General features: G+C 50.1%; 1 protein-coding gene across 10 annotated transcripts in view; it reads left to right on the top strand.

The window, feature by feature from the left end:
* The window catches only part of NGEF (neuronal guanine nucleotide exchange factor), a 46770-nt gene extending 25929 nt beyond the window's left edge, over positions 1-20841 (top strand). For 9 of the 10 annotated variants that reach the window (XM_046898368.1, XM_040705513.2, NM_001389357.2 and 6 more), the window contains 11 exons: positions 1523-1797; positions 8649-8809; positions 9027-9179; positions 11041-11170; positions 11897-11971; positions 13370-13459; positions 14958-15121; positions 16031-16186; positions 17692-17771; positions 18170-18274; positions 18638-20841. In XM_046898368.1, the coding sequence (XP_046754324.1) occupies positions 1523-1797; positions 8649-8809; positions 9027-9179; positions 11041-11170; positions 11897-11971; positions 13370-13459; positions 14958-15121; positions 16031-16186; positions 17692-17771; positions 18170-18274; positions 18638-18810 (1562 nt within the window). In that variant the 3' untranslated portion in view covers positions 18811-20841. Of the gene's footprint in view, positions 1-1522; positions 1798-8648; positions 8810-9026; positions 9180-11040; positions 11171-11896; positions 11972-13369; positions 13460-14957; positions 15122-16030; positions 16187-17691; positions 17927-18169; positions 18275-18637 lie in introns of those variants that run through there. The other variant, XM_046898369.1, reaches the window with a different exon arrangement.
* The last annotated feature ends 146 nt before the right edge of the window (positions 20842-20987 follow it).

Here is a 20987-nt window from a genome sequence, read left to right as displayed (position 1 = left end):
GGATGCTAAGAGAAGACTGTATGGTTTCCTAGGCACAGCTACCCTTATTGCTATTTTAATCTGGCGCTGAGCATCTTTCCAGGGAGAACAGCTACCACGATACACCCGCAGGCTGCAGAACTGCTCTCCTTGTGCCTGTGCTTTTCCCCAGCATATTTCTGGAATAGCGGTAACAGATACTGGAACAGAGTCTTGGGAAAACTGCTCCAGAGATGTATCAGGCAGTGACGGTGACATTTCTGCCCTCCCTAGACAAACTCCTGACCCAGTTGTCTCTCAACGCAAGGAATCTGCTTCTGAGATCCACTATCACAGGTTCATGTGACCAGATGGATTTTTATCCCTAATGATTCAGACTAAATAAATGATGTAGGTTTTGCTTTTTTTTTTTTCTTTTTTACATCAAGGATTTTTATCTTTATTCATTTATCTTACACTTCTTAGATTCAAGTATAAACCAAGAGAGATGATGTAAAGTGTTCTCCTCAACTTGAGTAAGTGAGGAGAGTGATTCAGAGCAGGCTCGTGTTCTCCTACCTTCTCATAGCCTCTAAACTGCACTTCATGTTCAAGCAATTAATACTCTGGTTCTTACAGGTGGCTTAGAGATATGGGCACATGGAAGTCTTAGAAAAGAGACAGGATCTTCTATGGGCAGCCAAGGAATTTCAGGATTCTTACCTTTCTGATGCTGTCTGTTGAAATGGGGAGCTGGGGCAAATTCATCCGCTGCCGAAGCTAGTAATTGCAGTGCAGAAGGCACCTTGTGAGGTCGGTGTGCAGCAAGGTGTGTGAATTCATGGCCTTTTCTTAGCGCTGTGGCATTCAGGTAACTTTGAGCCTTAACATTAATATCTTCAGTCGTTGTAGAAACTGAGAAGAAGAAAAGAAATTGAGCAGCATGCCCAACGCTAACTGCAAAGTCAGTACCAAAGCCAACTGGTGACGGTCCCAGTGCTTCACCTGTTAAATGCTTTAACAACAGCTCACTGGTTTCTCCTTAGGGATTTTCCTAGCCACCAAATTGGTCCTTTGAAGCAGTTTCAGCATATGCAGTGTCACTTTTCCAGACACACACACCCCTTTTGATCTATACAGCATGTAGCACATACCTCCAGAGAGCCAGCAGGGCAGTCCTTTCCTTCCAGCCTCCCGGCTTCTAGCATAAGAATACTGCAGAGAATATCAAGGTCTTAAAAGAAACATTTAAAAGCCTGACAAATAACAAAGCGCTCTTCTTTCACACCTCCCACTTGGCCATGGGTTCACCTGACTGTTAGCACATTGTTTGGGATAGAAGATGGTTAGCAACGTTTCAGATTTAGGTATGGCTTCCACATGAGGTATGCACTGCTGGTTGAAATAGGAAGATGCTGCGTGACTTTTTTGTCGCAGTGCAGAGGGGATATCCCTCATCCCTGCTGGGGTGAGCCAGTGCAGCACAGCCCTCCATTCCCGCAGTACTCTTCTGTAGTTCTTTGGTTCAGCTGTGACCTCTCAGACCTGTTGTATTGCCTCCTAGGTCTCTTGTATCAGGAGTATCGAGATAAATCTACGCGCCAGGAGATTGAAACCAGACGGCTGCAGGATTCACAGACAGACCCTGAGGAGAGTTCGCCCAGTGAGGAAACCCCACCTGAGACAGAACCTGCAAGTACCCCCGAGAGCAAAGCTGCACCACAAATCAATTTGTTGAGGAACTCCAACTCCAGGTTCAACTTATGGCAGGACCTGCCAGAGATCCGGAGCAGTGGGATCCTCAGCATCCTCCAGCCGGATGAGATCAAGCTGCAGGAGGTAAACTGGGAGAAAGTGGAATGTTTCTTAACTGGGCTGCTGCTTAAAGGAGCTGGAGTGAATTAAATCAAATGATTGAGATTTAAGAACGAAAAGCTTCATAGCAGTCGCAGACAAGCCTTGTTTTGCTAAGTGCTTTCCTATGACACACTGGTTAGCACCACTCACTTTTTTTTTTTGAAATTACAGGATATTATCCTGTATGCTATCATTGGTGGATATTTATTTGGCAGAAGAGAACTTATTCTGCCTTTTCTGATTGTGCTAGGAGCCTTTTTCAAGGAAGAAAGAGCTAGCAAAGAGGTTCTTGCCATAGAGCTTTGGGTCTCCAGTGCACATTGATGCACCAGAAATCTTAGAAGCCTTGAAGAGTTAACTGCAATCTGTTTTAAATGTGATGGCATTACTGGAAAGGGAAGAGATGGAGATTTGTATGCTTCCCGATTTTTAAATGCCGTTACTCAGAGTCTTATGCAAAGCAGTAGGAAATGTTGGCAGGAATATTTGCATTTCAGCCGTACATTGCATTGACATCATGGCTTGAGAGCTATATGGCAATAATTTGTAGGGCTACATCTAACGAGGAGCTGGTAAGAGTAGCTGCCCCAGTCAGAGAAACCATCAGTCACACAGCCGTTTACAACTGGTTGCTATTTTGGATAGCGTGGGGAGCATAAGTGCTCTTTGTTAATGCATTGTTCTGCATTCATAGCCAGCAGCGGAGACAAACAAAACTTGTTCAGTGTGGTGTGTGTTGCAATATGAGCAATGGACCTTCACAGGCCTGATCCTGTGAGCCCTGCTGTCCCAGGTTCTGTTCTGGGGAGAGCACCCACCTTTGTGTCTGTTCTGCCCTGGCTCGTGTGGCTGAACCCAAAGTGCTGAAGAATATCCCAGAGCGTGACCAATTCACCCTGAGCTTACTTGGATTTGCTCAGTCAAGAGTTATGAATCACTTCTGTACACACAGTCCCACCCTGGTCCTGGCCAAAGCTGTGGCTTCCCTGTTGCACTTGGAAAGGCTCAGCCCTTGAATCTCAAAGGTGTGATGTGCAGGGCTGTTAGTTACACCCCCAGTGCTCAAACAGGGCAGTTCAGGCTGGCAGAACAAACTGGTGGTGTGATGGGGGCATGGCTGAAGGCAGCTGAAGTGGTTTGTTGCTCTTCCATGGATATTTCCATATCAGATTTGTTCTGTTTACCTGGAAAAACACAGTTCTTCTAACTGCCAGCATTACAAACACTATCTGGCATCCAAAAAACTACAAGCTCTTCTTTCTGCTTCTAAAATAGAGTCATTTACAGAAGAACATCAGCTTAAAGGTTTGCATCAGAGATTTCAAAAGCTGCCCTTGCTTTGGGGTTACGTTCATCACCTGTAGGTGTTGTATGGAAAAATACTTGTACTGCCAGACCCCAGCACTAAATTTTCTTCTATCTCTTTAAAATAATAACAGAAATAAAGCAGATGGAGATGGGACAGTGCTGCCTCATAGAAGTGCTGTGCTTTCCACTCATGTCACTTTATCAGGGCTGAAATTTTCTTCCTGTTTGTTCTGGATTAGCACAGTAAGAGATTATAAAACTGCTGCAAGCCAGAAAGCTGTGAAATTGGCTGAACGCTGAGCAGACAGAGCGGAGAATTTGCTTTTTGAGGAAAGTCAAGCACAGAAAACAAGGAGTGTGGGGGAAATCACTGAGGCAATTAAAGAGATTATACTGAATTCAGTGTTGAATTCATAATACAAAATACCAGCAAGATAAAACAACACAACACCAGGTAAAAAAAAACAAGGCATTTGTTTTCCAAGCATCAAAACAAGAACCTGGGCTGGAAGAGCAGTGGATGTTTGGAAGTTCTCACGAAAGGCTCTTTGTCATTGTCCCCATTGGAACAAATGACCCAGAAAATGGAGTTTCAGGGGAAAAAACAGCTCCCACCCCCCAGCAGTTTCAGGAGAGAAGACTGCAGCACGGCCCATTAGCCCTGGGAGCTCAAACAGAAGTCAGGCAGTCGTGGCATCGGCCACATCAGTGTTTTCATCTGAAGGCAATGTCAGGGGAATGGGATGTAAAAAAAACAGCTGGAAGTGTCACCAAATGTGGGCGAAAATGCAGGAAAAGAAGAACAGAAGAAAAAACAAAGAACAAATGACAGACTGCAGGGGTCAGGGAAATACAGAAACGATAGTGCCACTAGAATAATTATGAGAAATGATTAAATCATTCATAGGGGAGCTTTAATTATCCAGACATCTGTCGAGCATCAAACACAGCAAAACATGAATCACTGAGGACCTTCTTTTAACTATATAGAAAATAGAGTGATGCAGAAAGTAGAACAAGCCAAAAGCACTGTGTGGGTTCTGACATGGAGTCAGCATGGGGAAAAGGACGAGCAACACATGTGTAGCAGAAGGAACAAATGGCTGAAGAGAGGACATGTTCCTTGTGTTACATACAGTGGAGGTTACAGAATATTCTGTCCCAAAGGCTTGGAAAAGGTAGCAATGGGAAGAAGCATGATTTAGTATGTGGGACTTCTTTTAGCATGAGCCTTCGATTACATGTTGGTACTGCCTGTTTGTGGAGAGGCTCCAATTTACTCCTCCTTCCCGGGTCAGATCTCTATCTTTCAGTTTGTCCTTGTTTGACTTACTATATAGGTTATTTGTTTTGTCCTCCTCTACTTGCTGTCTGCACTGATTTTCCTACACTGGGCTCGTCCTTTGTGTTGTAGGAGACTCTGAGCTGGGTGGGATTGGCCTCAACAGTTTACAGAGTAAAAAACAACAACAACAAAACCAGATTAGTACAATATAACTGGACACTACTGTGTCCAGTTTTGGGCCCCTCACTGTAAGAAGGACATCGAGGCCCTGGAGCGTGTCCAGAGGAGGACAACAAAGCTGGTGAGGGCTCTGGAGCACAGGCCTTATGAGGAGCAGCTGAAGGAGCTGGGATTGTTCAGTCTGGAGAAGAGGAGGCTCAGGGGAGACCTTATTGCTCTCTATAACTACCTAAAGAGAGGTTGTAGTGAGCTGGGGGTCAGCCTCTTCTCTCGGGTGACTAGTGATAGGACTAGAGGGAATGGCTTCAAGCTGCGCCAGGGAAGGTTCAGGCTGGACGTTAGGAAATACTACTTCTCTGAAAGGGTGGTCAGGCACTGGAATGGGCTGCCCAGAGAGGTGGTGGAGTCACCGAGCCTGGTGGTGTTCAAAGAGCGTTTGGATGTTGTGTTGAGGGACATGGTTTAGTGAGAACCATTGGTGAAGGGCGAATGGTTGGACTGGATGATCCTGTGGGTCTTTTCCAACCTTAGTGATTCTATGATTCCATGATTCTAATATTCTCTGTCCCTGAGCTGAACTGTTTGTGCTGAGATTACCTTTGCTAGATCTTTTTTTGATGGGGATTGTGGCTATTTTGGTGTTAGACAGAGGGTCAGGTAGCCAGACTAATCTGCACCTTCATGGCACAGTGTGGATTTGGATCAGAGAGCAACTGCTGTGAAAAGCTTTGCTTAAGCAGAAGATAGATCTGGACCTTTAGTGTACAGTGGTGAGGTGCCCTCTCCATGTAAGAGCATGTTGGACAGGGAGGCAGTCTTTCTCTTTCATTTCTACACAAATGTCCAGGAAAGATTTTATTGCCTTTCCTTCTTAGAGCAAACCTTAGATTTCAAGCCTCTAAATTTGCTGTGAAACAGAGCTACTCTCTTCCAAAGAGCTCTTGTGCTGGCCTTGCTGCACGTCTAGCAGGTGGAGGAGGCATGGCCCCGTGAGGACAGCCAGGTTTGAGGGCTTGTCACAGCCAATATGATGGCATCAGCTCAAAACAAAATCCCTCCTAGGCTAGATCAGAACCCCCCTGTATTAACTAGTGGTTTACAAGGAGATCAGAGCTATTGGGAGCAGCTATTTTCAATCTATGCAACAAAACACCATATCATCCCGGTAGAGATTTACCTTGTAGCATTACTTACTCTTGTCTTTGGTGACTCTGAATTTTTTCTTCTTTTTTATCTTCTGTATTTCCTTCTTCCTTAGGCTTCCTGTTTCCTGTCTTAGTCTCTCTGCCAAAATAGAAGCAATGAAAACAATTAGTACAGCTTTTATACGACTTGTAGATTTCATGAAGTTAATGACCCAGAGGACCAATGAAACAGTTTTGGTCAAGCTTCCACAAGACAGTTTGAGACTGTTTGTGGCATCTAGAGGATAGCATTACACCCAATGACATCTAGTTCACATTATCTCATTATTTCTGCAACTCTGAAGCCAGAAGCTCATGCTGTTTTATCTAGCAAGGGCTCAGAGCTAGCAGAGTTCAGTTATTCTGCAGAGATCTCTTCATTATATCACAGTTTAGGAGTTTGTTCCAATGAGAAATAGCAATCTGGGCTGTTTAGAGTTGGCATTGTGGTACTTGTGATCTGCAGGGGAGTAGCTGGATCTCCAGAGTAACCTGAGAAACCTGTGCTTGGTATGTGCTGTAGCAAACACTTCCAGAAGCTTGTCTTGATCAGTGGAGATAATCTTTACTTCTCTGGATCTCCTTTACATCGGAACCCTGTGGACTGGTATTTTCCTTATGGATTTCAATGTTTCTTTGGTCCATCTTACACTATGCACGTGCCCGTTGCAGGTCTGATGCTCGCACTGTGATGGGCAGCAAACACACACAACTGGGCTTTTCCAGACATACAGAGTGGAGACCTTTGTATCTGTAGGTCAAGAAGGAAGGTCAGAGACCAGACGTGTTATCAGAGGGCTGAAAGGCTGCGGTAGAGAGGCACACCTCAATCCTGGCCCTTGGGAGATTTTGAAGGACCTGGCTATCTCAGTGCATCTAGTCTGGGGATTAGAAGACTCTGGGAAAACCTCATTGTGGCCTTCCAGTGCTTAAAGGGAGCTTAGAAACAGGTGGGAGATAGACATTTTTTAAAGGCACATAGTGAGAGGATGAGGGGGACATCCCTGGGGGTGCTCAAAACCAGGCTGGATAGGGCCCTGGGCAGCCTGAGCTGGTGGGGGGCAGCCGGCCCATGGCAGGGGGTTGGACTGTGTGGGCTGTAAGGTCCCTTCCAACCCAACCGTTCTGTGATTCTGTGATTCTGTCCTATTCTTTGTTGTGTCTCTACCTATTTCTTCTTTTCCTCTCAGTTATTAAAACAAAAAAAGCTACAATTAAGCCTTTAAGAGGTATATTTAGGAGACTCACCAAATCGCCCATTTGCCTCATTGGGAATCTGTTCTTGAAGAAAATGAAACATCTTTGTATTCCTTAAACACCATCTGTTCCACACACACCAACCAAGTGAATTCATTTCTACCTGCACCCTTTGCTCCCTCCTTTCTGGGGCTGTACAGGCACAACCTCCTTCCCTGGTGCAGGACAGGGGCACCTGCTTAGGGCTCCATTGGACTTTCTGCTCACTGGGATTATTTCCTAGGCTGCTACCTCCACAAAGAATGGAAATACCAATTCAGCTGATAGTCAGCAGCTCCTTGCTGTTCCTATCCTTGCAGGTCTTGCACAGCAGCAATGTCAGGAGTATTATCCAGGTCTCTGTACCTTAGGTCCTTCTGCAATGGATAGCAGCAGCTCCAGGAAAAGACCAAAAACCAATCAGCAGAATGTTTCAAATCATTTCTTTAAAAATAAGATTAAAAAAAAAAAAAAAACCAGCCACCACCAAACAACCAAATCACCTCACAGGACATACTCCCTGCTAATTTAGAAGACACTCTTCCACATGTACAGCAAAAAAAAGTACTGTCCATGCTGTTCCTTTGGACTTGCTTGGCTCTACATTGCTCATGCAGCCCCAGAGCTGGTGGGGCTCGGGGCCCACTCCTCCTCACCAGCATACAGCAGAGGAGCTGTGGGCAGTGGGGGACTGCATGGGCAAAGCAGCTTTAAGGGGAATGAAGGAAGACTTTGCTACCAACAGTGTAATGATAGCATGACCCAGCCCCAGGATGCACCTTCATCATGAAATGTCTGAAGGAGCTAATGATTTTCTGCTGCAGCAAAGCCCTTGTGAGGATCTTAAATTAATCTTACTTAAAGTAATGGATTCAGTGTTTGTGTCGATAATCACTTGCTTTATCTGCCACTACACACAGCCTGGAGAGTAAATGAGGACTGTCCCTGTGGCACATGCTATGGGCAGAAGGCTTTACATCCTCAGCTTGTTAACTCGAGATTTATCTCTGAATCAAACCATCCATTTCTCTTTCTGCTTCCCCAGACTACATCCCTGGCCTGGGGAAGGCAAGCTGCTTGCCAGAGACTTCTCTCCTCACAGGAAAAGCGAGTGCTGAAATTCAGAGATTGTTTATAGCTTACAGTAATCATTAGGAGCTCCTGTGCCTGGGTCATAAACAGTGCGGTCAGGCTTGACCAGGGAGCATCCCTTGGACAGCAACAGCTGGATTTCCTTAGGTTTGGGCAGCACACAGGGCCTTGGAGCACCACAGCTGTATTTTTGTATTAGCTCTGCCCTAAGGAGCGTGTGTGGCGTGCTGGGATTGCTGTGTACCAACCCCCACACTGTGGTTTTTCTGAAACAAGAGCACTGATGGTGCAACGAAACCTTGCTGCACAGCACAACAAGCCCCAGCAAGCAGAGCTACAAGCCAGTGCTGTCACAAGGAGGGTGTGGGGAGGCTGCCTAAGGGAGCTGCCCAAAGGGGAGAGGGTGACGAGGGGCACGGGGGGTCCTGAGGCAGCCTCAGGTCAGACTGAGTGACACTGGGGAGGTGGGGAGAGCCTATGAAGAGCTTCTGTGTGAGCATGAACAGTAGAACAAACCTCCTGATGTCCTTTTTTGGGTTCCTCCCCAGGCAATGTTTGAGCTGGTTACTTCCGAAGCCTCGTATTGCAAGAGTCTGAATCTGCTGGTGTCTCATTTCATGGAGAATGAGCGTCTGAAAAAGATCTTACACCAGTCCGAGGCACACATCCTCTTCTCCAATGTCTTGGATGTCAAGGCTGTTAGTGAGCGGTAAGACAACTGCTGCTGGAGTTTGGCAAGCTGAGTGGCATCTCGTTAACTAAACCTGTGTGCAGAGGGATGCAGGAGCTGACTGCGAGCAGTCTGCTGCACAGTCTTTTCCAAAAGCTTAGTGACACATCCACTGCTTTCAGCTCCAGGGGCAGAAGCTGGGATTGTGTTGGACATGCAGGTGATAATTAAATTGAGCACTGGTTTTCTTATCTAGCTTCCTGCTGGACCTGGAGCGACGGGTTGAGGAGAATATTGTGATCTCAGATGTGTGCGATATTGTGTACCAGCATACAGTTGATCACTTCTCTGTGTACATCACCTATGTCTCCAACCAGACCTACCAGGAGAGAACTTATAAGCAGCTTCTGTGAGTTCCCGTGCTTGATGCTGTATTAAAATTGCATAGCTATAAATTCAGCTGTTGGATATTGCTAATTTGGATAGTGCTAAATGGTACAGAAACAGGATTTCCCACTTCACTGATGCGATTAAAAGGCTTTAGAGTAAGGGTAAGGGTGGGGTGACAGAGTAGGCAAGTAACATACCAAGTGAGTTCAGTAGCTATGATGGATGTGGGAACACACACTTGTGAAACATACACATTCTTAAGCTGCAAGTAGAGGCAAGAGACTGAAAGGCCGAGGTTACAATGCAGCTCCCTGATGGCAAGAACAGCCACTGCTTTTCCTAAACTTCCCAACAAGGCTGAACCTTCCCACACTCAAGAAAACTTATCAGAAGAGCAAAATTTTCTTGAAAAAAAAAAAAAAGCCATTTTCATCACATTCTGGTGTTATAAATACAGGCGTTATCTGGGCCTGAGGATATAATCCAACATATTTTCACAGTGTTTTTCAAGTTCAGTCAGACTTTTGGTCCAGGAGGAATTCTGTTCTATCGTCTCAAAACAAAGAGTGCCCTACAAGCCTGTCTTTGAGCAGGAGAATTAATTTTTCTTCAGTTACGATGTCCTGGATTCCTTCAGGACAGCCCATTGCATACACTGCACTGTGTTTCCTCCCCGTTGCAGCAGCTGGTTCGGGGGAGTGTAATGAACCCTAATCCTTTCCTTTCTCTGCTCTCCAGCTCTTGAGGCAAAAAATAAAAACCAATAAAAAAACCCAACACACTCTAAGCAGCTCTGCTGAGCTTGGCCAACTGTTCTTCCCAAGAGAAGGGTACTGCAGGGTTTCCTTGAGTCAGAGGTGAGCAATATAAACGCCGTGTCCAGGGTCATTAGCTAAACACTTGAAAGAGCAATAGTCTGGATTAGGTGAGCTTGAAAAGGAGCTGTGGGAGATAGGAATTTAGAGGGAAGCTTTTCTTTTCTTTTTCTTTTTTTTTTTTTTGTCTGAGGTTGAGCACAAAGCAAAGGGAATTTTGCAGCACTTTGATGAACGTGGAGCCTGAGATGTTTCACAGTTGCTCCCACTTTGGCTGTGTTGCAAGACACACTCATGTCCATTCTGTTGAGGCAGGGGCACAGTGATGCAAGCACGTGCTGCAGCACTGAGAAGCATTTACAGCGGCTGCTGTCAGAGTGCTCTGAGTTACATGGAGTGAAGACAGGTTTTGCACAGTTAGTGATGTCTTTGCATCCGTGCTGATTTTGCTAGCCGTGGCTCCAGCTGCGTGTGTCCTCCTTGGGCTGGGCCCCAGAATTGCCAGGAGGTGCTGGCTTTGGCTGCAGCTGCTGAGATTGCTTGGACTCACCTACTGTGAACACCCCCAGGGAAGGTCCAGGGATGGCGTGTGCTCTTCTCAGGCCAGATAATGATTTCCATCCTCCAGCTAAGCAGCCCGGAGTAGCCAAGTTCTGTGGCTTGCCTTGTTCTTATGACTGTGTGAATTCCACCTTGTCACAGAGATCCAACTGTGTAAAGATATATAATTATTCCTCTGACTCATCTACTTGGACACACACCCCATTCACACACACCTACGCACGCAGCGCAGCATATGCTGCTGCGTTAGATGTGAACTACACATGTGAACGCACTACCATGGCTTGTACATTAAAAGTCTATTTTTTCCATCCCCCAACACTATAAATAGTTCTGGATTTAAACCAAAATACACCTAGAAGCATTCAGTTTCCTCCTTCCTTCTTTTCTGCTCTCAGGAGAAGTTAGGCAGATGCTGTCTCTGGGTCTGTGTGCTCCTGGGTCCCCACCCACACAGCAGAGGTGCAGGCAGGGTAGCACTCATGCTGTCTCTCTCCCCCTCAGCCAGGACAAGCCAGCTTTCCGGGAGGTGATCACACAGCTGGAGCTGGATCCCATGTGCAGAGGCCTATCCTTTTCTTCCTTCCTGATTCTGCCATTTCAAAGGATCACTCGGCTCAAGCTACTGGTGCAGGTAGAGTTTTGCTCTTCTGTGTTGCCCAGAGGTCGTCCGGATCACTCCTGGGATTCTATTCAACAGTTGCAAATGAGATACAGCCACGATCAATCCTAGTGCTGGCTGAAGCCTTTCTACAGAATTGGACATTCTCAGCTATGGAAAAGTGTTCAGTCAGTGAGAGAACACCTCCAAATTTGCATTGAATTTGCCATGTTTTGCTGAACAGAAGAGTTGAGGAGGAACTTCAGAGCTGCTAGAAGGGGCAGCAGCCATGCAGTAGCCAGCTGCCTGTTTGTTGAGGTGCTGCTGTACAGGTGTTCAGCATAAAACAACCCCAAAGCCATGTACTACCCCGCATCATGGCGCCTTGGGCCTGTCTGGGGCAGCCACCTTCCCCTGTGCACCTCTAACCGCTGCACTGAAGGACATGCATCTAGGGATGAGAAAACCACTCTGTCCCAAAAAGTCTTATACCTCTTGGCTTGCCAGTAGCACTGTCTGTTAGCAGCAGGTCCAGCTATTTCACTTGTGTAAAACAGTAGCATTACTTTTTAGATATTTGGTTGTAGCCAGATGGGAACAGGCTTTAACAAAAAGCAGAAACTCAGAGGTAAGAGCAGCCGTGCTCTGTCATTCTCCCTGTAATTAGCCTGATGGACAGAAATACCCCCAAGGATAGCAAAGACCCTTCCATGCTGTCACAGCGGGATCAGAGTTAACACAGCTTTTGCTCCTCTGCAGAATATTTTGAAGAAGGTGGAAGAGAAATCTGAGAGGGAAACCACTGCCCTGGAAGCACATAAGGAGCTGGAAACAGTAAGTTTGAATGAGCCTATCTGAAGGTCATTAATATTAAACCGTTGTCAGTTTCACCCCAGAAAAGACATACAGACCACATTCACTCCTGAAGTTGTCCCTTTGAGTCTCACCTTTGGACTTGATGTTTGAGAGGTGTGGAGCTGCAAGCAGCTGTGTGAATGGAGCAGGGTGCTGCAGGGACCGAGGAGTTGGAATCCTCTTCATGGCCTTCAGAAGCTTGGAGTTCTCTCTTGAATCCTGCAGTTCATTTTAAGTATTTCAAGCTGGAAATTGCATTAAAACATCTGCCTGAGGCTGCAGCTTATGACTGAGATATTAAAATAAAGTGGGCTTGTTCTGAACTATCCCAGGAATTGTACACTCTGCAGATCACTGAGGATAAAAACAGAGACCATAACAATGACGATTAGTGTGCAGTACTTTATATTTCCAGAATCCCTCCTTGCTTCTGGCAGCCAGTTGTTGTCCACTGGCCCAGAGCTCGAGGAGGGCTGTTACTGTGGGTTGCTGGTGGAAAAATGCTCTTTTTGTATTCATCTGTCTGGGACCAATCATCACTTTCATAACTCTCTTTACGTGTCTGTAGATGTTTAAGTTTAGATGCTGTGCATCACAGTGGTGGCCATTTGATGTCTAATTTTCTCCATAATTATCTTCCTGGATGGGCAGAAGCAGATGTTGGTTTCAGTTGCTGATGTCCTGGTGAATGTTCAGTAAAAGAAGCAGTGCACGAAGCGGTGTGTGTTCTCCAACACAATTTTTCTACCTAACCAGTTCTCAAGCAGTTCCTTATGAAACAGGCAGTGGCATCTAGGTTGCAGTTCCTGTAGCAGGGCAGTGCCTGCATGTTGTATTTGGGTTTTTTTCCTCTTAGAACTTTGTACTCAGAACACAGCTGGACTGTCATGAACATCTCTCCCTGAGGCATCCCATAAATTGGGCACCTGGTGCTGCTTGGCAGAATCACAGCACTTCCATCTTTGAAGTGAGGACCTTTGGATTTGTCCTCCTCTTGAAGATCATACTGTGTGTGTTCCTCTATTTTCAAGCATTGGGAATGGGGAGGAGGAGATGTTTGGTGTGTCAGGATCTGGTAAACAAACTGTTCCCTTTGCTGCACAGCCGAGAGTGCTGCTTAATGTTGTCTTGGTCGGTACCTGAATGTGGCCATCTGACAGCTCAGCCTCCAGCTGCAGCATCTTCTGGGTGCTGTTTTGGGGGGTTTGTTTGGTTTTTTCCCTTTCCCACGTGGACACATTGCTGTTGAAAGAGCTTGGCTTGGTCAGTTCCTGTTGTAGCAAAGCTCTTCCACCTCAGGGTCAGGCCTTTCTGTGCTTGACATCACTTAGCTGCTTAGGCCACTGAAGGCAAACCTTTCTATTCTCTTTTTGCCAGGTGGTGAAAGCATGCAACGAAGGCGTCAGGAAGATGAGCCGAACAGAGCAGATGATCAGCATTCAGAAGAAACTGGAGTTTAAGATCAAGGTATGAGCCCGGGTTGCTAACACCCCCACAGAGGCAGTGAACCAACAGCATCCTGGCACTGCACATGCATACTTAGCAGTAGTAGCTCAGCCACATCCCTTTCAGTGCCATTTAGCTGTGGCAGTGCCCTGCTGTCCACGCTGTCCTGATGGAACCTTTGAAGGAGATGCAGTGCTGCAGGTACCGCATCCGCAGTTTGGTGCGTGTAATCTCAGGGCACGAGAGCCAGAGTGCTGCGCCCACACAGGGGTGATGTGCTGGTGTCAGCCTGCCTGTGTGCCATGGGCAGCTCCTGCTCCAGCACTCCACCTGGCTCTCGCCTCACTTCAAAATGTAGGTCAGCTTTCAGCTATTGTTTTACATTACAAATGATATTACAGGGAGATTAAAGCTAAAAAGCAAAACACTTCAAAGCTGGAAAATACCAAAATGAAGGCTATCTCACAATTTGTAATTCATCCATTAAGTACAGACTCTAATTGCCTGCTGATGTTCTGTTCTGGGTCCACTTAGATCACGGTCTGCAGGACAGCACTGGGCTGCTGTAGACACGAGGCTGCCTTCATCTCTCCACAGCTGCAGTGGTGATGCCAGACAGGGCCAGCTCAGCTGTGGGGCAGGCTGTCCTGGGCACTGACATGGGGTATAAGCAGTGCAAGGGCAGAGAAAGAAAGGCTGCACTGGAGCATGTGTGGTGAGCGCAGAGGAGTGAAGGTGGAAGGGGTATTTCCAGTATTTCAATTGTTTGACCAAAAACATAGTGTTCTTCTAATATAAGACATGCTTTGTTCTGGGCTTCTTTTTTTTGAGATAATCACGCAGTGGTTTGGGTTGGAAGGAACCTTACAGCCCACCCAGCCCCCACCCCCTGCCATGGGCTGGCTGCCCACCACCAGCTCAGGCTGCCCAGGGCCCCATCCAGCCTGGCCCTGAGCACCTCCAGGGATGGGGCACCCACACTTCTCTGGGCAACAGTGCCAGGGCCTCCCTGCCCTGGTGTGTGGTAAGGCTCTAACAGAAGCGCTGTTGTTGCTGCTTGGGCAGTATCTCCTCCTGGCCGGGAGGGACCCGACCAGTGAGAACTCTAACATGTTTTCTTGTAGCCAAAAAGCCAACTATTTTTAAAGGCAGCTTCTCTGGCCAGGAAGGTTCAGCCCAGGTGATGAGACATCGGATGCCCCAGAGACGGGATTGGGTTTGCAGGGCGTAGGCTGGTGTTTAAATCAGGCACTTGGCACTCCAGCACCACTGTCCTCAACTGTTTGCTCGTCGTTGGGCCCCTGCTGTGTCTCCGTCGTAGCAGTTATGCCCTGTGCTGGGCTGTGGGCTGGGTGGCAGAGCGCACTGCACCCCGTGTAGCTCTCCATCCTCTGCAGCGCGGGTCATTCTGATGGGCACTCACCTCCTTCTGCACCTCCCGCTGCTTTCAGCATCTTAACAGCTTAAGTCCACGGGTTCGTTGCTCTTCTGATCTTGGCTGTCTTTATCTGGCTCCCAGTCTGTGCCCATCATCTCTCACTCCCGCTGGCTGCTGAAGCAGGGGGAGCTGCAGCAAATGAACGGCCCGAAGACATCGCGGACGCTTCGCACCAAGAAACTCTTCAGAGAAATCTACCTGTTCCTTTTCAATGATCTGCTGGTCATCTGCCGGCAAATCCCGGGGTGAGTGCAACACTCAGGTAACACGTGGGCGCTCTGAGTAAATACCATCGTGAGCCCTGGCTGCTCACGGGCAGCGCTGCTCTCTCCGGATGAAGCCTCATGGCAAGCAGGGCTCACACAGGTGTCAGGCCGGCTCTCCCAGCAGGGGAAGCAGATGTGTGTCGGCCGGTTTCTGCGGGGTGGCAGCGAGCTCCAGAGGCTGGCGGGCCGATCCAGGTGGCCTGTCTTCCTGTCAGGGCGCGGGCTTTGGCTCATCGCTGCCAGAGGAACAGCTCACATTTAGCCCATTAAATTTCTAAGAAAAGAGTCCAGAAAATACGAGCAGCAGGGAGGGGTAGCATCCGATGGCTGCAGCTAGCAGTTATGTTTGACATGATGTAACCTGCCTCAGGAACGTCCTGGTGCTTAGGACTGTGTTGTGTGCAGCCAGAGACTACTGACGTACAGCGGCACAGACAGGGCCTGGAGAACAGCACGTTCTTTGTGGCAGTGACTGCACTCACCAGCAGGGAGCATCTGGGCAGCCCTGTTTCTTATCAACGTGTCACTGCAGCGTCTGCATGCCTGGAAACGTTTTGCTTCTGCGGCAGCTTCTATCCAAAAAACATAGAGGCGTTTGACAAATAGGAATGAACTGAGCCTCACAGACCCCTCTGAAGGAGCACTGTCTGTGTTTTGTGCATGGGTCACACAGACAACAAACAACTTGTTTTGGGCCAGGTGGGACAAAAGCTGAGCAAGGAGAGGGTCTCTTGGCTTGCGGTGGGGTTTCACAGCCATTGCTTATACCTTTTCTTCCTGCCATACAGAGGTGCTTGGTCTGTCCCCAGGTACACTTCTGAGTGGATGAAGCTGAACTGTCTCGCCATACTTGCAGTTTTTCCTTATCTCCTCTTTCACCTCTCCCAGAGACAAGTACCAAGTGTTTGACTCAGCGCCCCGGGGGCTCCTTCGGGTGGAGGAGTTAGAAGACCAGGGGCAGAGTTTGGCCAACGTCTTCATCTTGAGGCTGCTGGAGAATGCCGATGACCGGGAGGCCAGTTACATGCTGAAGGCATCGTCACAGTGAGTACCGTGCCAGCACTGCACAGGGCTCAGCACTGCACGCTCCCTGCACCTCCACAAGAGGAACAGTCTGTCTGCAGGGAGCAGCTCCTACAGCTCACCAGGGCCAGGCAGGCAGGGGTGCCACTGCTGCAGCTGGCCTTAGGCCTTCATCGCTGGCCCTACACATCACGCCTGTGAAGCCACCTTCAGTCTCTCCTACTCAAAGGCATAAGTGAAGCTGGCTCACGCACAAGGGTGGGAGCTATGCCTGACCAGCTGTGAAGCAGAGTGGTTCCCAGTTGTAGGTGAGGGTGTGAGAAGAGGGCTCTTCCTCAGTGCCATCCACAGCCGATCCCAGTCTTGCAGCAGCCCCTCTGCTGCTCCAGGCCTCCTTGTCTCCCTGTGTACAATATTCTTGGCTTGCAAATTTTTACTTCAGGCTCCAGCAATACTGTGCAAATGATTCAGCTGTACTAACACAAGCATGACTGTTTTGGAGCTCAGGGCCTGACTTTCTCATTGACCCGAGTCTTAGCAGGCTCACAGTTTTCGAGGCACAGCTCTATGCAATTAGAGATGTTATATAAGTATACATGCACCACCAGTTTCCCAGCTCCTGGAGGTCACACATCCTCAGATTGATGTTACTTTGCTGTTTGACAGCTCCTGACATCTTGGGCAGACAGCAGCCCCACCTGAGACCACACAATCCTTCAGGCCTGGGGGTGCAGCCAACCCCCTCAGCACACTGCAATACCAGGATCAGGGAGATGAGCCCCCAGCTTAGTGAGCAGCTGCACCTTTCTCCCAGGCATGTGACTGCAGCTTTGCTGTACTGAAAATAGAGACGTCAGTCACATTATGCAGGGCACACGCACGTTTGACGTCTGTGAGACTGAGCTGTGCAGAGGATGATAAACCAGGCCAGGGGTGCCTCTGCTCAGGGAGGTGTTTGCATTTATGTGCTTCTGCATCCTGCTCTGTCTCTGGGGTGACCACAGGGAGTGTGAGAACCAGCACGGAGCTTGCCAACAGCTCTGGTGTATGGAGAAGTGAGGCAAGACTGCTGCAAGCTGCTGTTCCAGAGCGGCAGGAGAGACCTGGCCAGTATGAGGCACAAACCAGAAAACTGAAAAATCAGAAGAGGGAAGTGGGTTCCAAAGAGAGACTGATGCACCTGTCTTGCAGATCTTGCAGCATTTCCCAGCTCTGAACCCACACAGCAATGACAACCTGTTCAGTGGCAGCTTGCAGCTAGCGCCCTGGCTGGGCTTTGATGTCACCAGGAGATGTCCTCATGTCTGGGCACAGCTGGTTGCAGGGGCAGGATGAGAGCACAGATGGGCCCCTCATAGGGCTGTTAGAAGCCAGGTGCTGCAGGGAGAATCCAAAGAGCCCTGTGAGGATCTGTATGCAAGGCTGCAGGGTCAGTCTACAGCATCGGGAGCTCAGGACTGGGTGGGAGAGGTGATGTCTCCAGGGCTTTTTCATGCTCATGGCCTCCAATTCTCCCCCTTGTCCAGGAGTGAGATGAAGCGCTGGATGATTTCACTGGCCCCGAACCGGAGAACCAAGTTTGTTTCATTTACATCCAGACTTTCTGGTAAGAGTCACTCACTGCACCGGGTCCAGGAGCTTTTCACCCCTACCCAGGGCCACTTCTCCCCATGCAGCCCCTGGCTGGAGCACTCTGGAAGCCAGCCTCTGCCTGGGCTCCCCTTGCATTTCCAGGCCTGGCTCTGACTTTGTTCCCCTCCAGCCCAGGCTGGGCTGCACCAGCACTCTCCACCCCTCTCTGCTGCTCAGTGGATGGCAGTGCAGAGACTTGTGCCCAGCTCCCTTCCCTGCAGCACTCCTCCCCATTGTGCCCCCCCTCACCCCATAGCCTCAGCAATGTTTCTCACCAGACCAGAGGGAGCATTTGCAGAGCTCGCAGTGTTACACCCACCTGAGCTGCTTCTGCCTCAGTCCATCCCTCACTCTCGCCCCATCCCCCTGCAGATTGCCCGCAGATCCAGTGTGTCCACCCCTACGTAGCCCAGCAGCCAGATGAGCTGTCCTTGGAGCTGGCTGACGTCCTCAACATCCTGGACAAGACGGATGATGGTACGGCGGATGGGACAGGAGCTGTGGAAGGGTGGGCTTCTCCCTGGGAAGGCAGCTGCTGTGCAGCTGGGAGGGGTCCTTTGGCCACAGAGAGAAATGACTTTGTCAGCATTGCAGCCAAGAGAGCTGACAGCAGGACAAGGATGTTGCTCCTCCTAATGCTCTGCAAACCCAGGCTGTCCTGGGTCGGGGCAGGGCTGATGCAGCCACCAATGTGTAACCCAGAGCTGTTCTTACCCTGAGCAGCCAACAGCAGCTCCCAGAAGGCACCGCCAGCTCTGTGGGCTCTTTCACAGCAGCCATCCCGCGGTGGGAGCGACGGTCTGTCCTTCCCCACTGACCCCTGTCTCTGTCTCTGCTTAGGCTGGATATTTGGGGAGCGGCTTCATGACCAGGAGAGGGGCTGGTTCCCCAGTTCTATCGGGGAGGAGATCCTGAACCCCAAAATCCGAGCCCAGAACTTGAAGGAATGTTTCCGGGTGCACAAGTCAGATGACAGCCAGCGGAGGAAACTGGGCAGCAGGAACCGCCAGTGACTGCTGGCATCCCCGAGAGTGGGGAGCGCCCCTGGGAGAGGGGCAGAGGACAGAGGCTGCCAGCTGGGGGGACACAGCAGCAGTGCTGGGGGCAGTGGCGCGGGACCTGGTGTGCCACACCAAGCACATCCACCCTTGAACGCATGGGCCCAGTTCCCAGGCAGCCTGCCGTGCTTTCTGCAGCGCTGAGCCCTCCTTGGAGAGCAGTGCTTCGAACTGGCTGAAATCACCCCTTTTCAAAGAGCATGAACCTAAACTGGCACCACACGAAGGCCCTGGGTGCCAGCCAGATGACCAGCGAGGGAACCTGGGGCAGCAAATGGAACTCAGCCATTAGCATTGCCCACTCACACCTCATTGCTACCATTTGAGTTAGGGGCTCTCTTAAAGCTGCACCTCATAGAGGTGGGAGTTCCAGCAGAGGAACCATCTCACATCCCTTCGCATAGCCCACTGGCACCAGGCCTGGGAGAAGCCACCGGGGCCCAATTTCCTGAGTGAAGTTGATGGAGGCATCCCTTGGGTAGACCCTTGATCTGCTCCCCAGCGCTCTGAACACAGCCCTGCTCCACCAGCAGCCCCACCTCAGCGTCCCCAACCTCCATCCCTGCTCACCTGAAGGCCTCAAAGCACATCTGGGCTCTGCCCCATGGCTGACCCCCTCCCTCAGCTGCTGCAGAAGTGTGGCACCATGGCATTCCCAGGCTGATCCGGTGCTTTCAGGAAGACGGGCTGCACGTGGTCTCTGCTGTGCCCACCATGGCATGCTGCAGGGCTCCAGGAGTGCCAGCGGGCAAGCAGCATGCAGTGGGTAACAGCACCCCAGGAGCTGCTGTGCTGCATGGTAAAGGCTCAGCAACACACCTGCATGCTTGTAACCCATACCTCCAGCTGTGTGCAGCCTCCCTGTACAGTTTATGTATATACACAGACCTCTGTCGCAAGCAGAGCCAGACCATCTCTTGCTCCAGTTGTGGCACTGAGCATCGCATGAAGCCCAGGGCACAGCGCTCCGAACAGCCCCACGTGTGACCACAGCAGAGAGCATTGGGCTTACAGCATGGGATGTGCTGTTCCTGAGCTGCAGCCACCACCTGTTATGGAATCAGGGTTATTGGGCATTTCTGTAACACAGCAAGGAGTCTTCCAGGCACCGCCATGTGCTGTGGTGGTGTGCGGGCTGTATTCCAGAAGGGGATGGAGAGTGGTGTAGAGTCCCGGTTACGTGAGGGGTGTGCAGTGAGCCCAGGATGCAGCTGGGGGAAGCTGTAGCAACAAAGGGAGCACAGAAGGGGGTCCTCCCTTGGGCCAGCTCCGTGCCACCATACATGCAGGGCCCTAGGGAGGGCTGGGACAGATCTGCAGCCTCCAGCTTGATGCAGTGGGCTCACCTGATGGGGATGCCTGAAGTCAGGCACCCAGAAGAGCACCCCACAGGCACTGTCTGAGCACAACCAGACCTCCAGGTCCGGGTTCAGACCCTGCAGCAGCTCCCACGGGATCCCCAGAGGAGCTCCAGCCTCAGACAGCGCTCTGAGTTACCTGCTGAACTGAGCACATCGCAGCCCATCCGGTTTGGCAGAGCCACAGCCAGCACAGCCCTGTGCTGAAGCCCCACAGGGGCTGTTTAACAGGACAGAAGTGCTCCCTCACCCACCAGAAGCAGGCGTTCACCAGTGGAGGGGCCCAGATTCCCCGCTGTCAGGATACTGGCACCTGGCTGTGCTGCTGGTGGGAAGGACTGGGGCCCGGGGCTGCCACGCGCTGTCCCCTCACACCCTGCACTCTCTCCAGCCGCTCCAGCTCTGTTGTGACTTCTTAGGACTCCGAGCCCCAGGCACAGGCCATGCCACTGCTGGGCACCAAGTGGCATCCAGTGTTATTTCCTCAGACCCGGCCACGCACATCTTTCCATGGGCGCGCAGCTGCAGCCCCCACAGCCCCTGCCAGGCTGCTGCGGGGCACCCAGGGGAACTTCTCGTCGTCTCGTTTTCCGTGTGATGAAATATAGCTGAGTGAGCCAGCACCAGAGCAGCGCGCCGGCATCTCCTTCTTCCCTGCCAGCACCACAGGTCCCCGCACAGTGTGACCGCTGAGGGGGAGGGGGGCCACAGGCAGGGGGTGGAAGAAGGGAGAGATGAAAAGACGGGGCCGGGTGACACACACGGAGAATTGGG

The sequence above is a fragment of the Gallus gallus genome, chromosome 9, assembly GCF_016699485.2.
Source record: "Gallus gallus isolate bGalGal1 chromosome 9, bGalGal1.mat.broiler.GRCg7b, whole genome shotgun sequence".
Lineage (NCBI taxonomy): Eukaryota > Metazoa > Chordata > Aves > Galliformes > Phasianidae > Gallus > Gallus gallus.
This window is presented reverse-complemented; position numbering and strand designations above follow the sequence as displayed.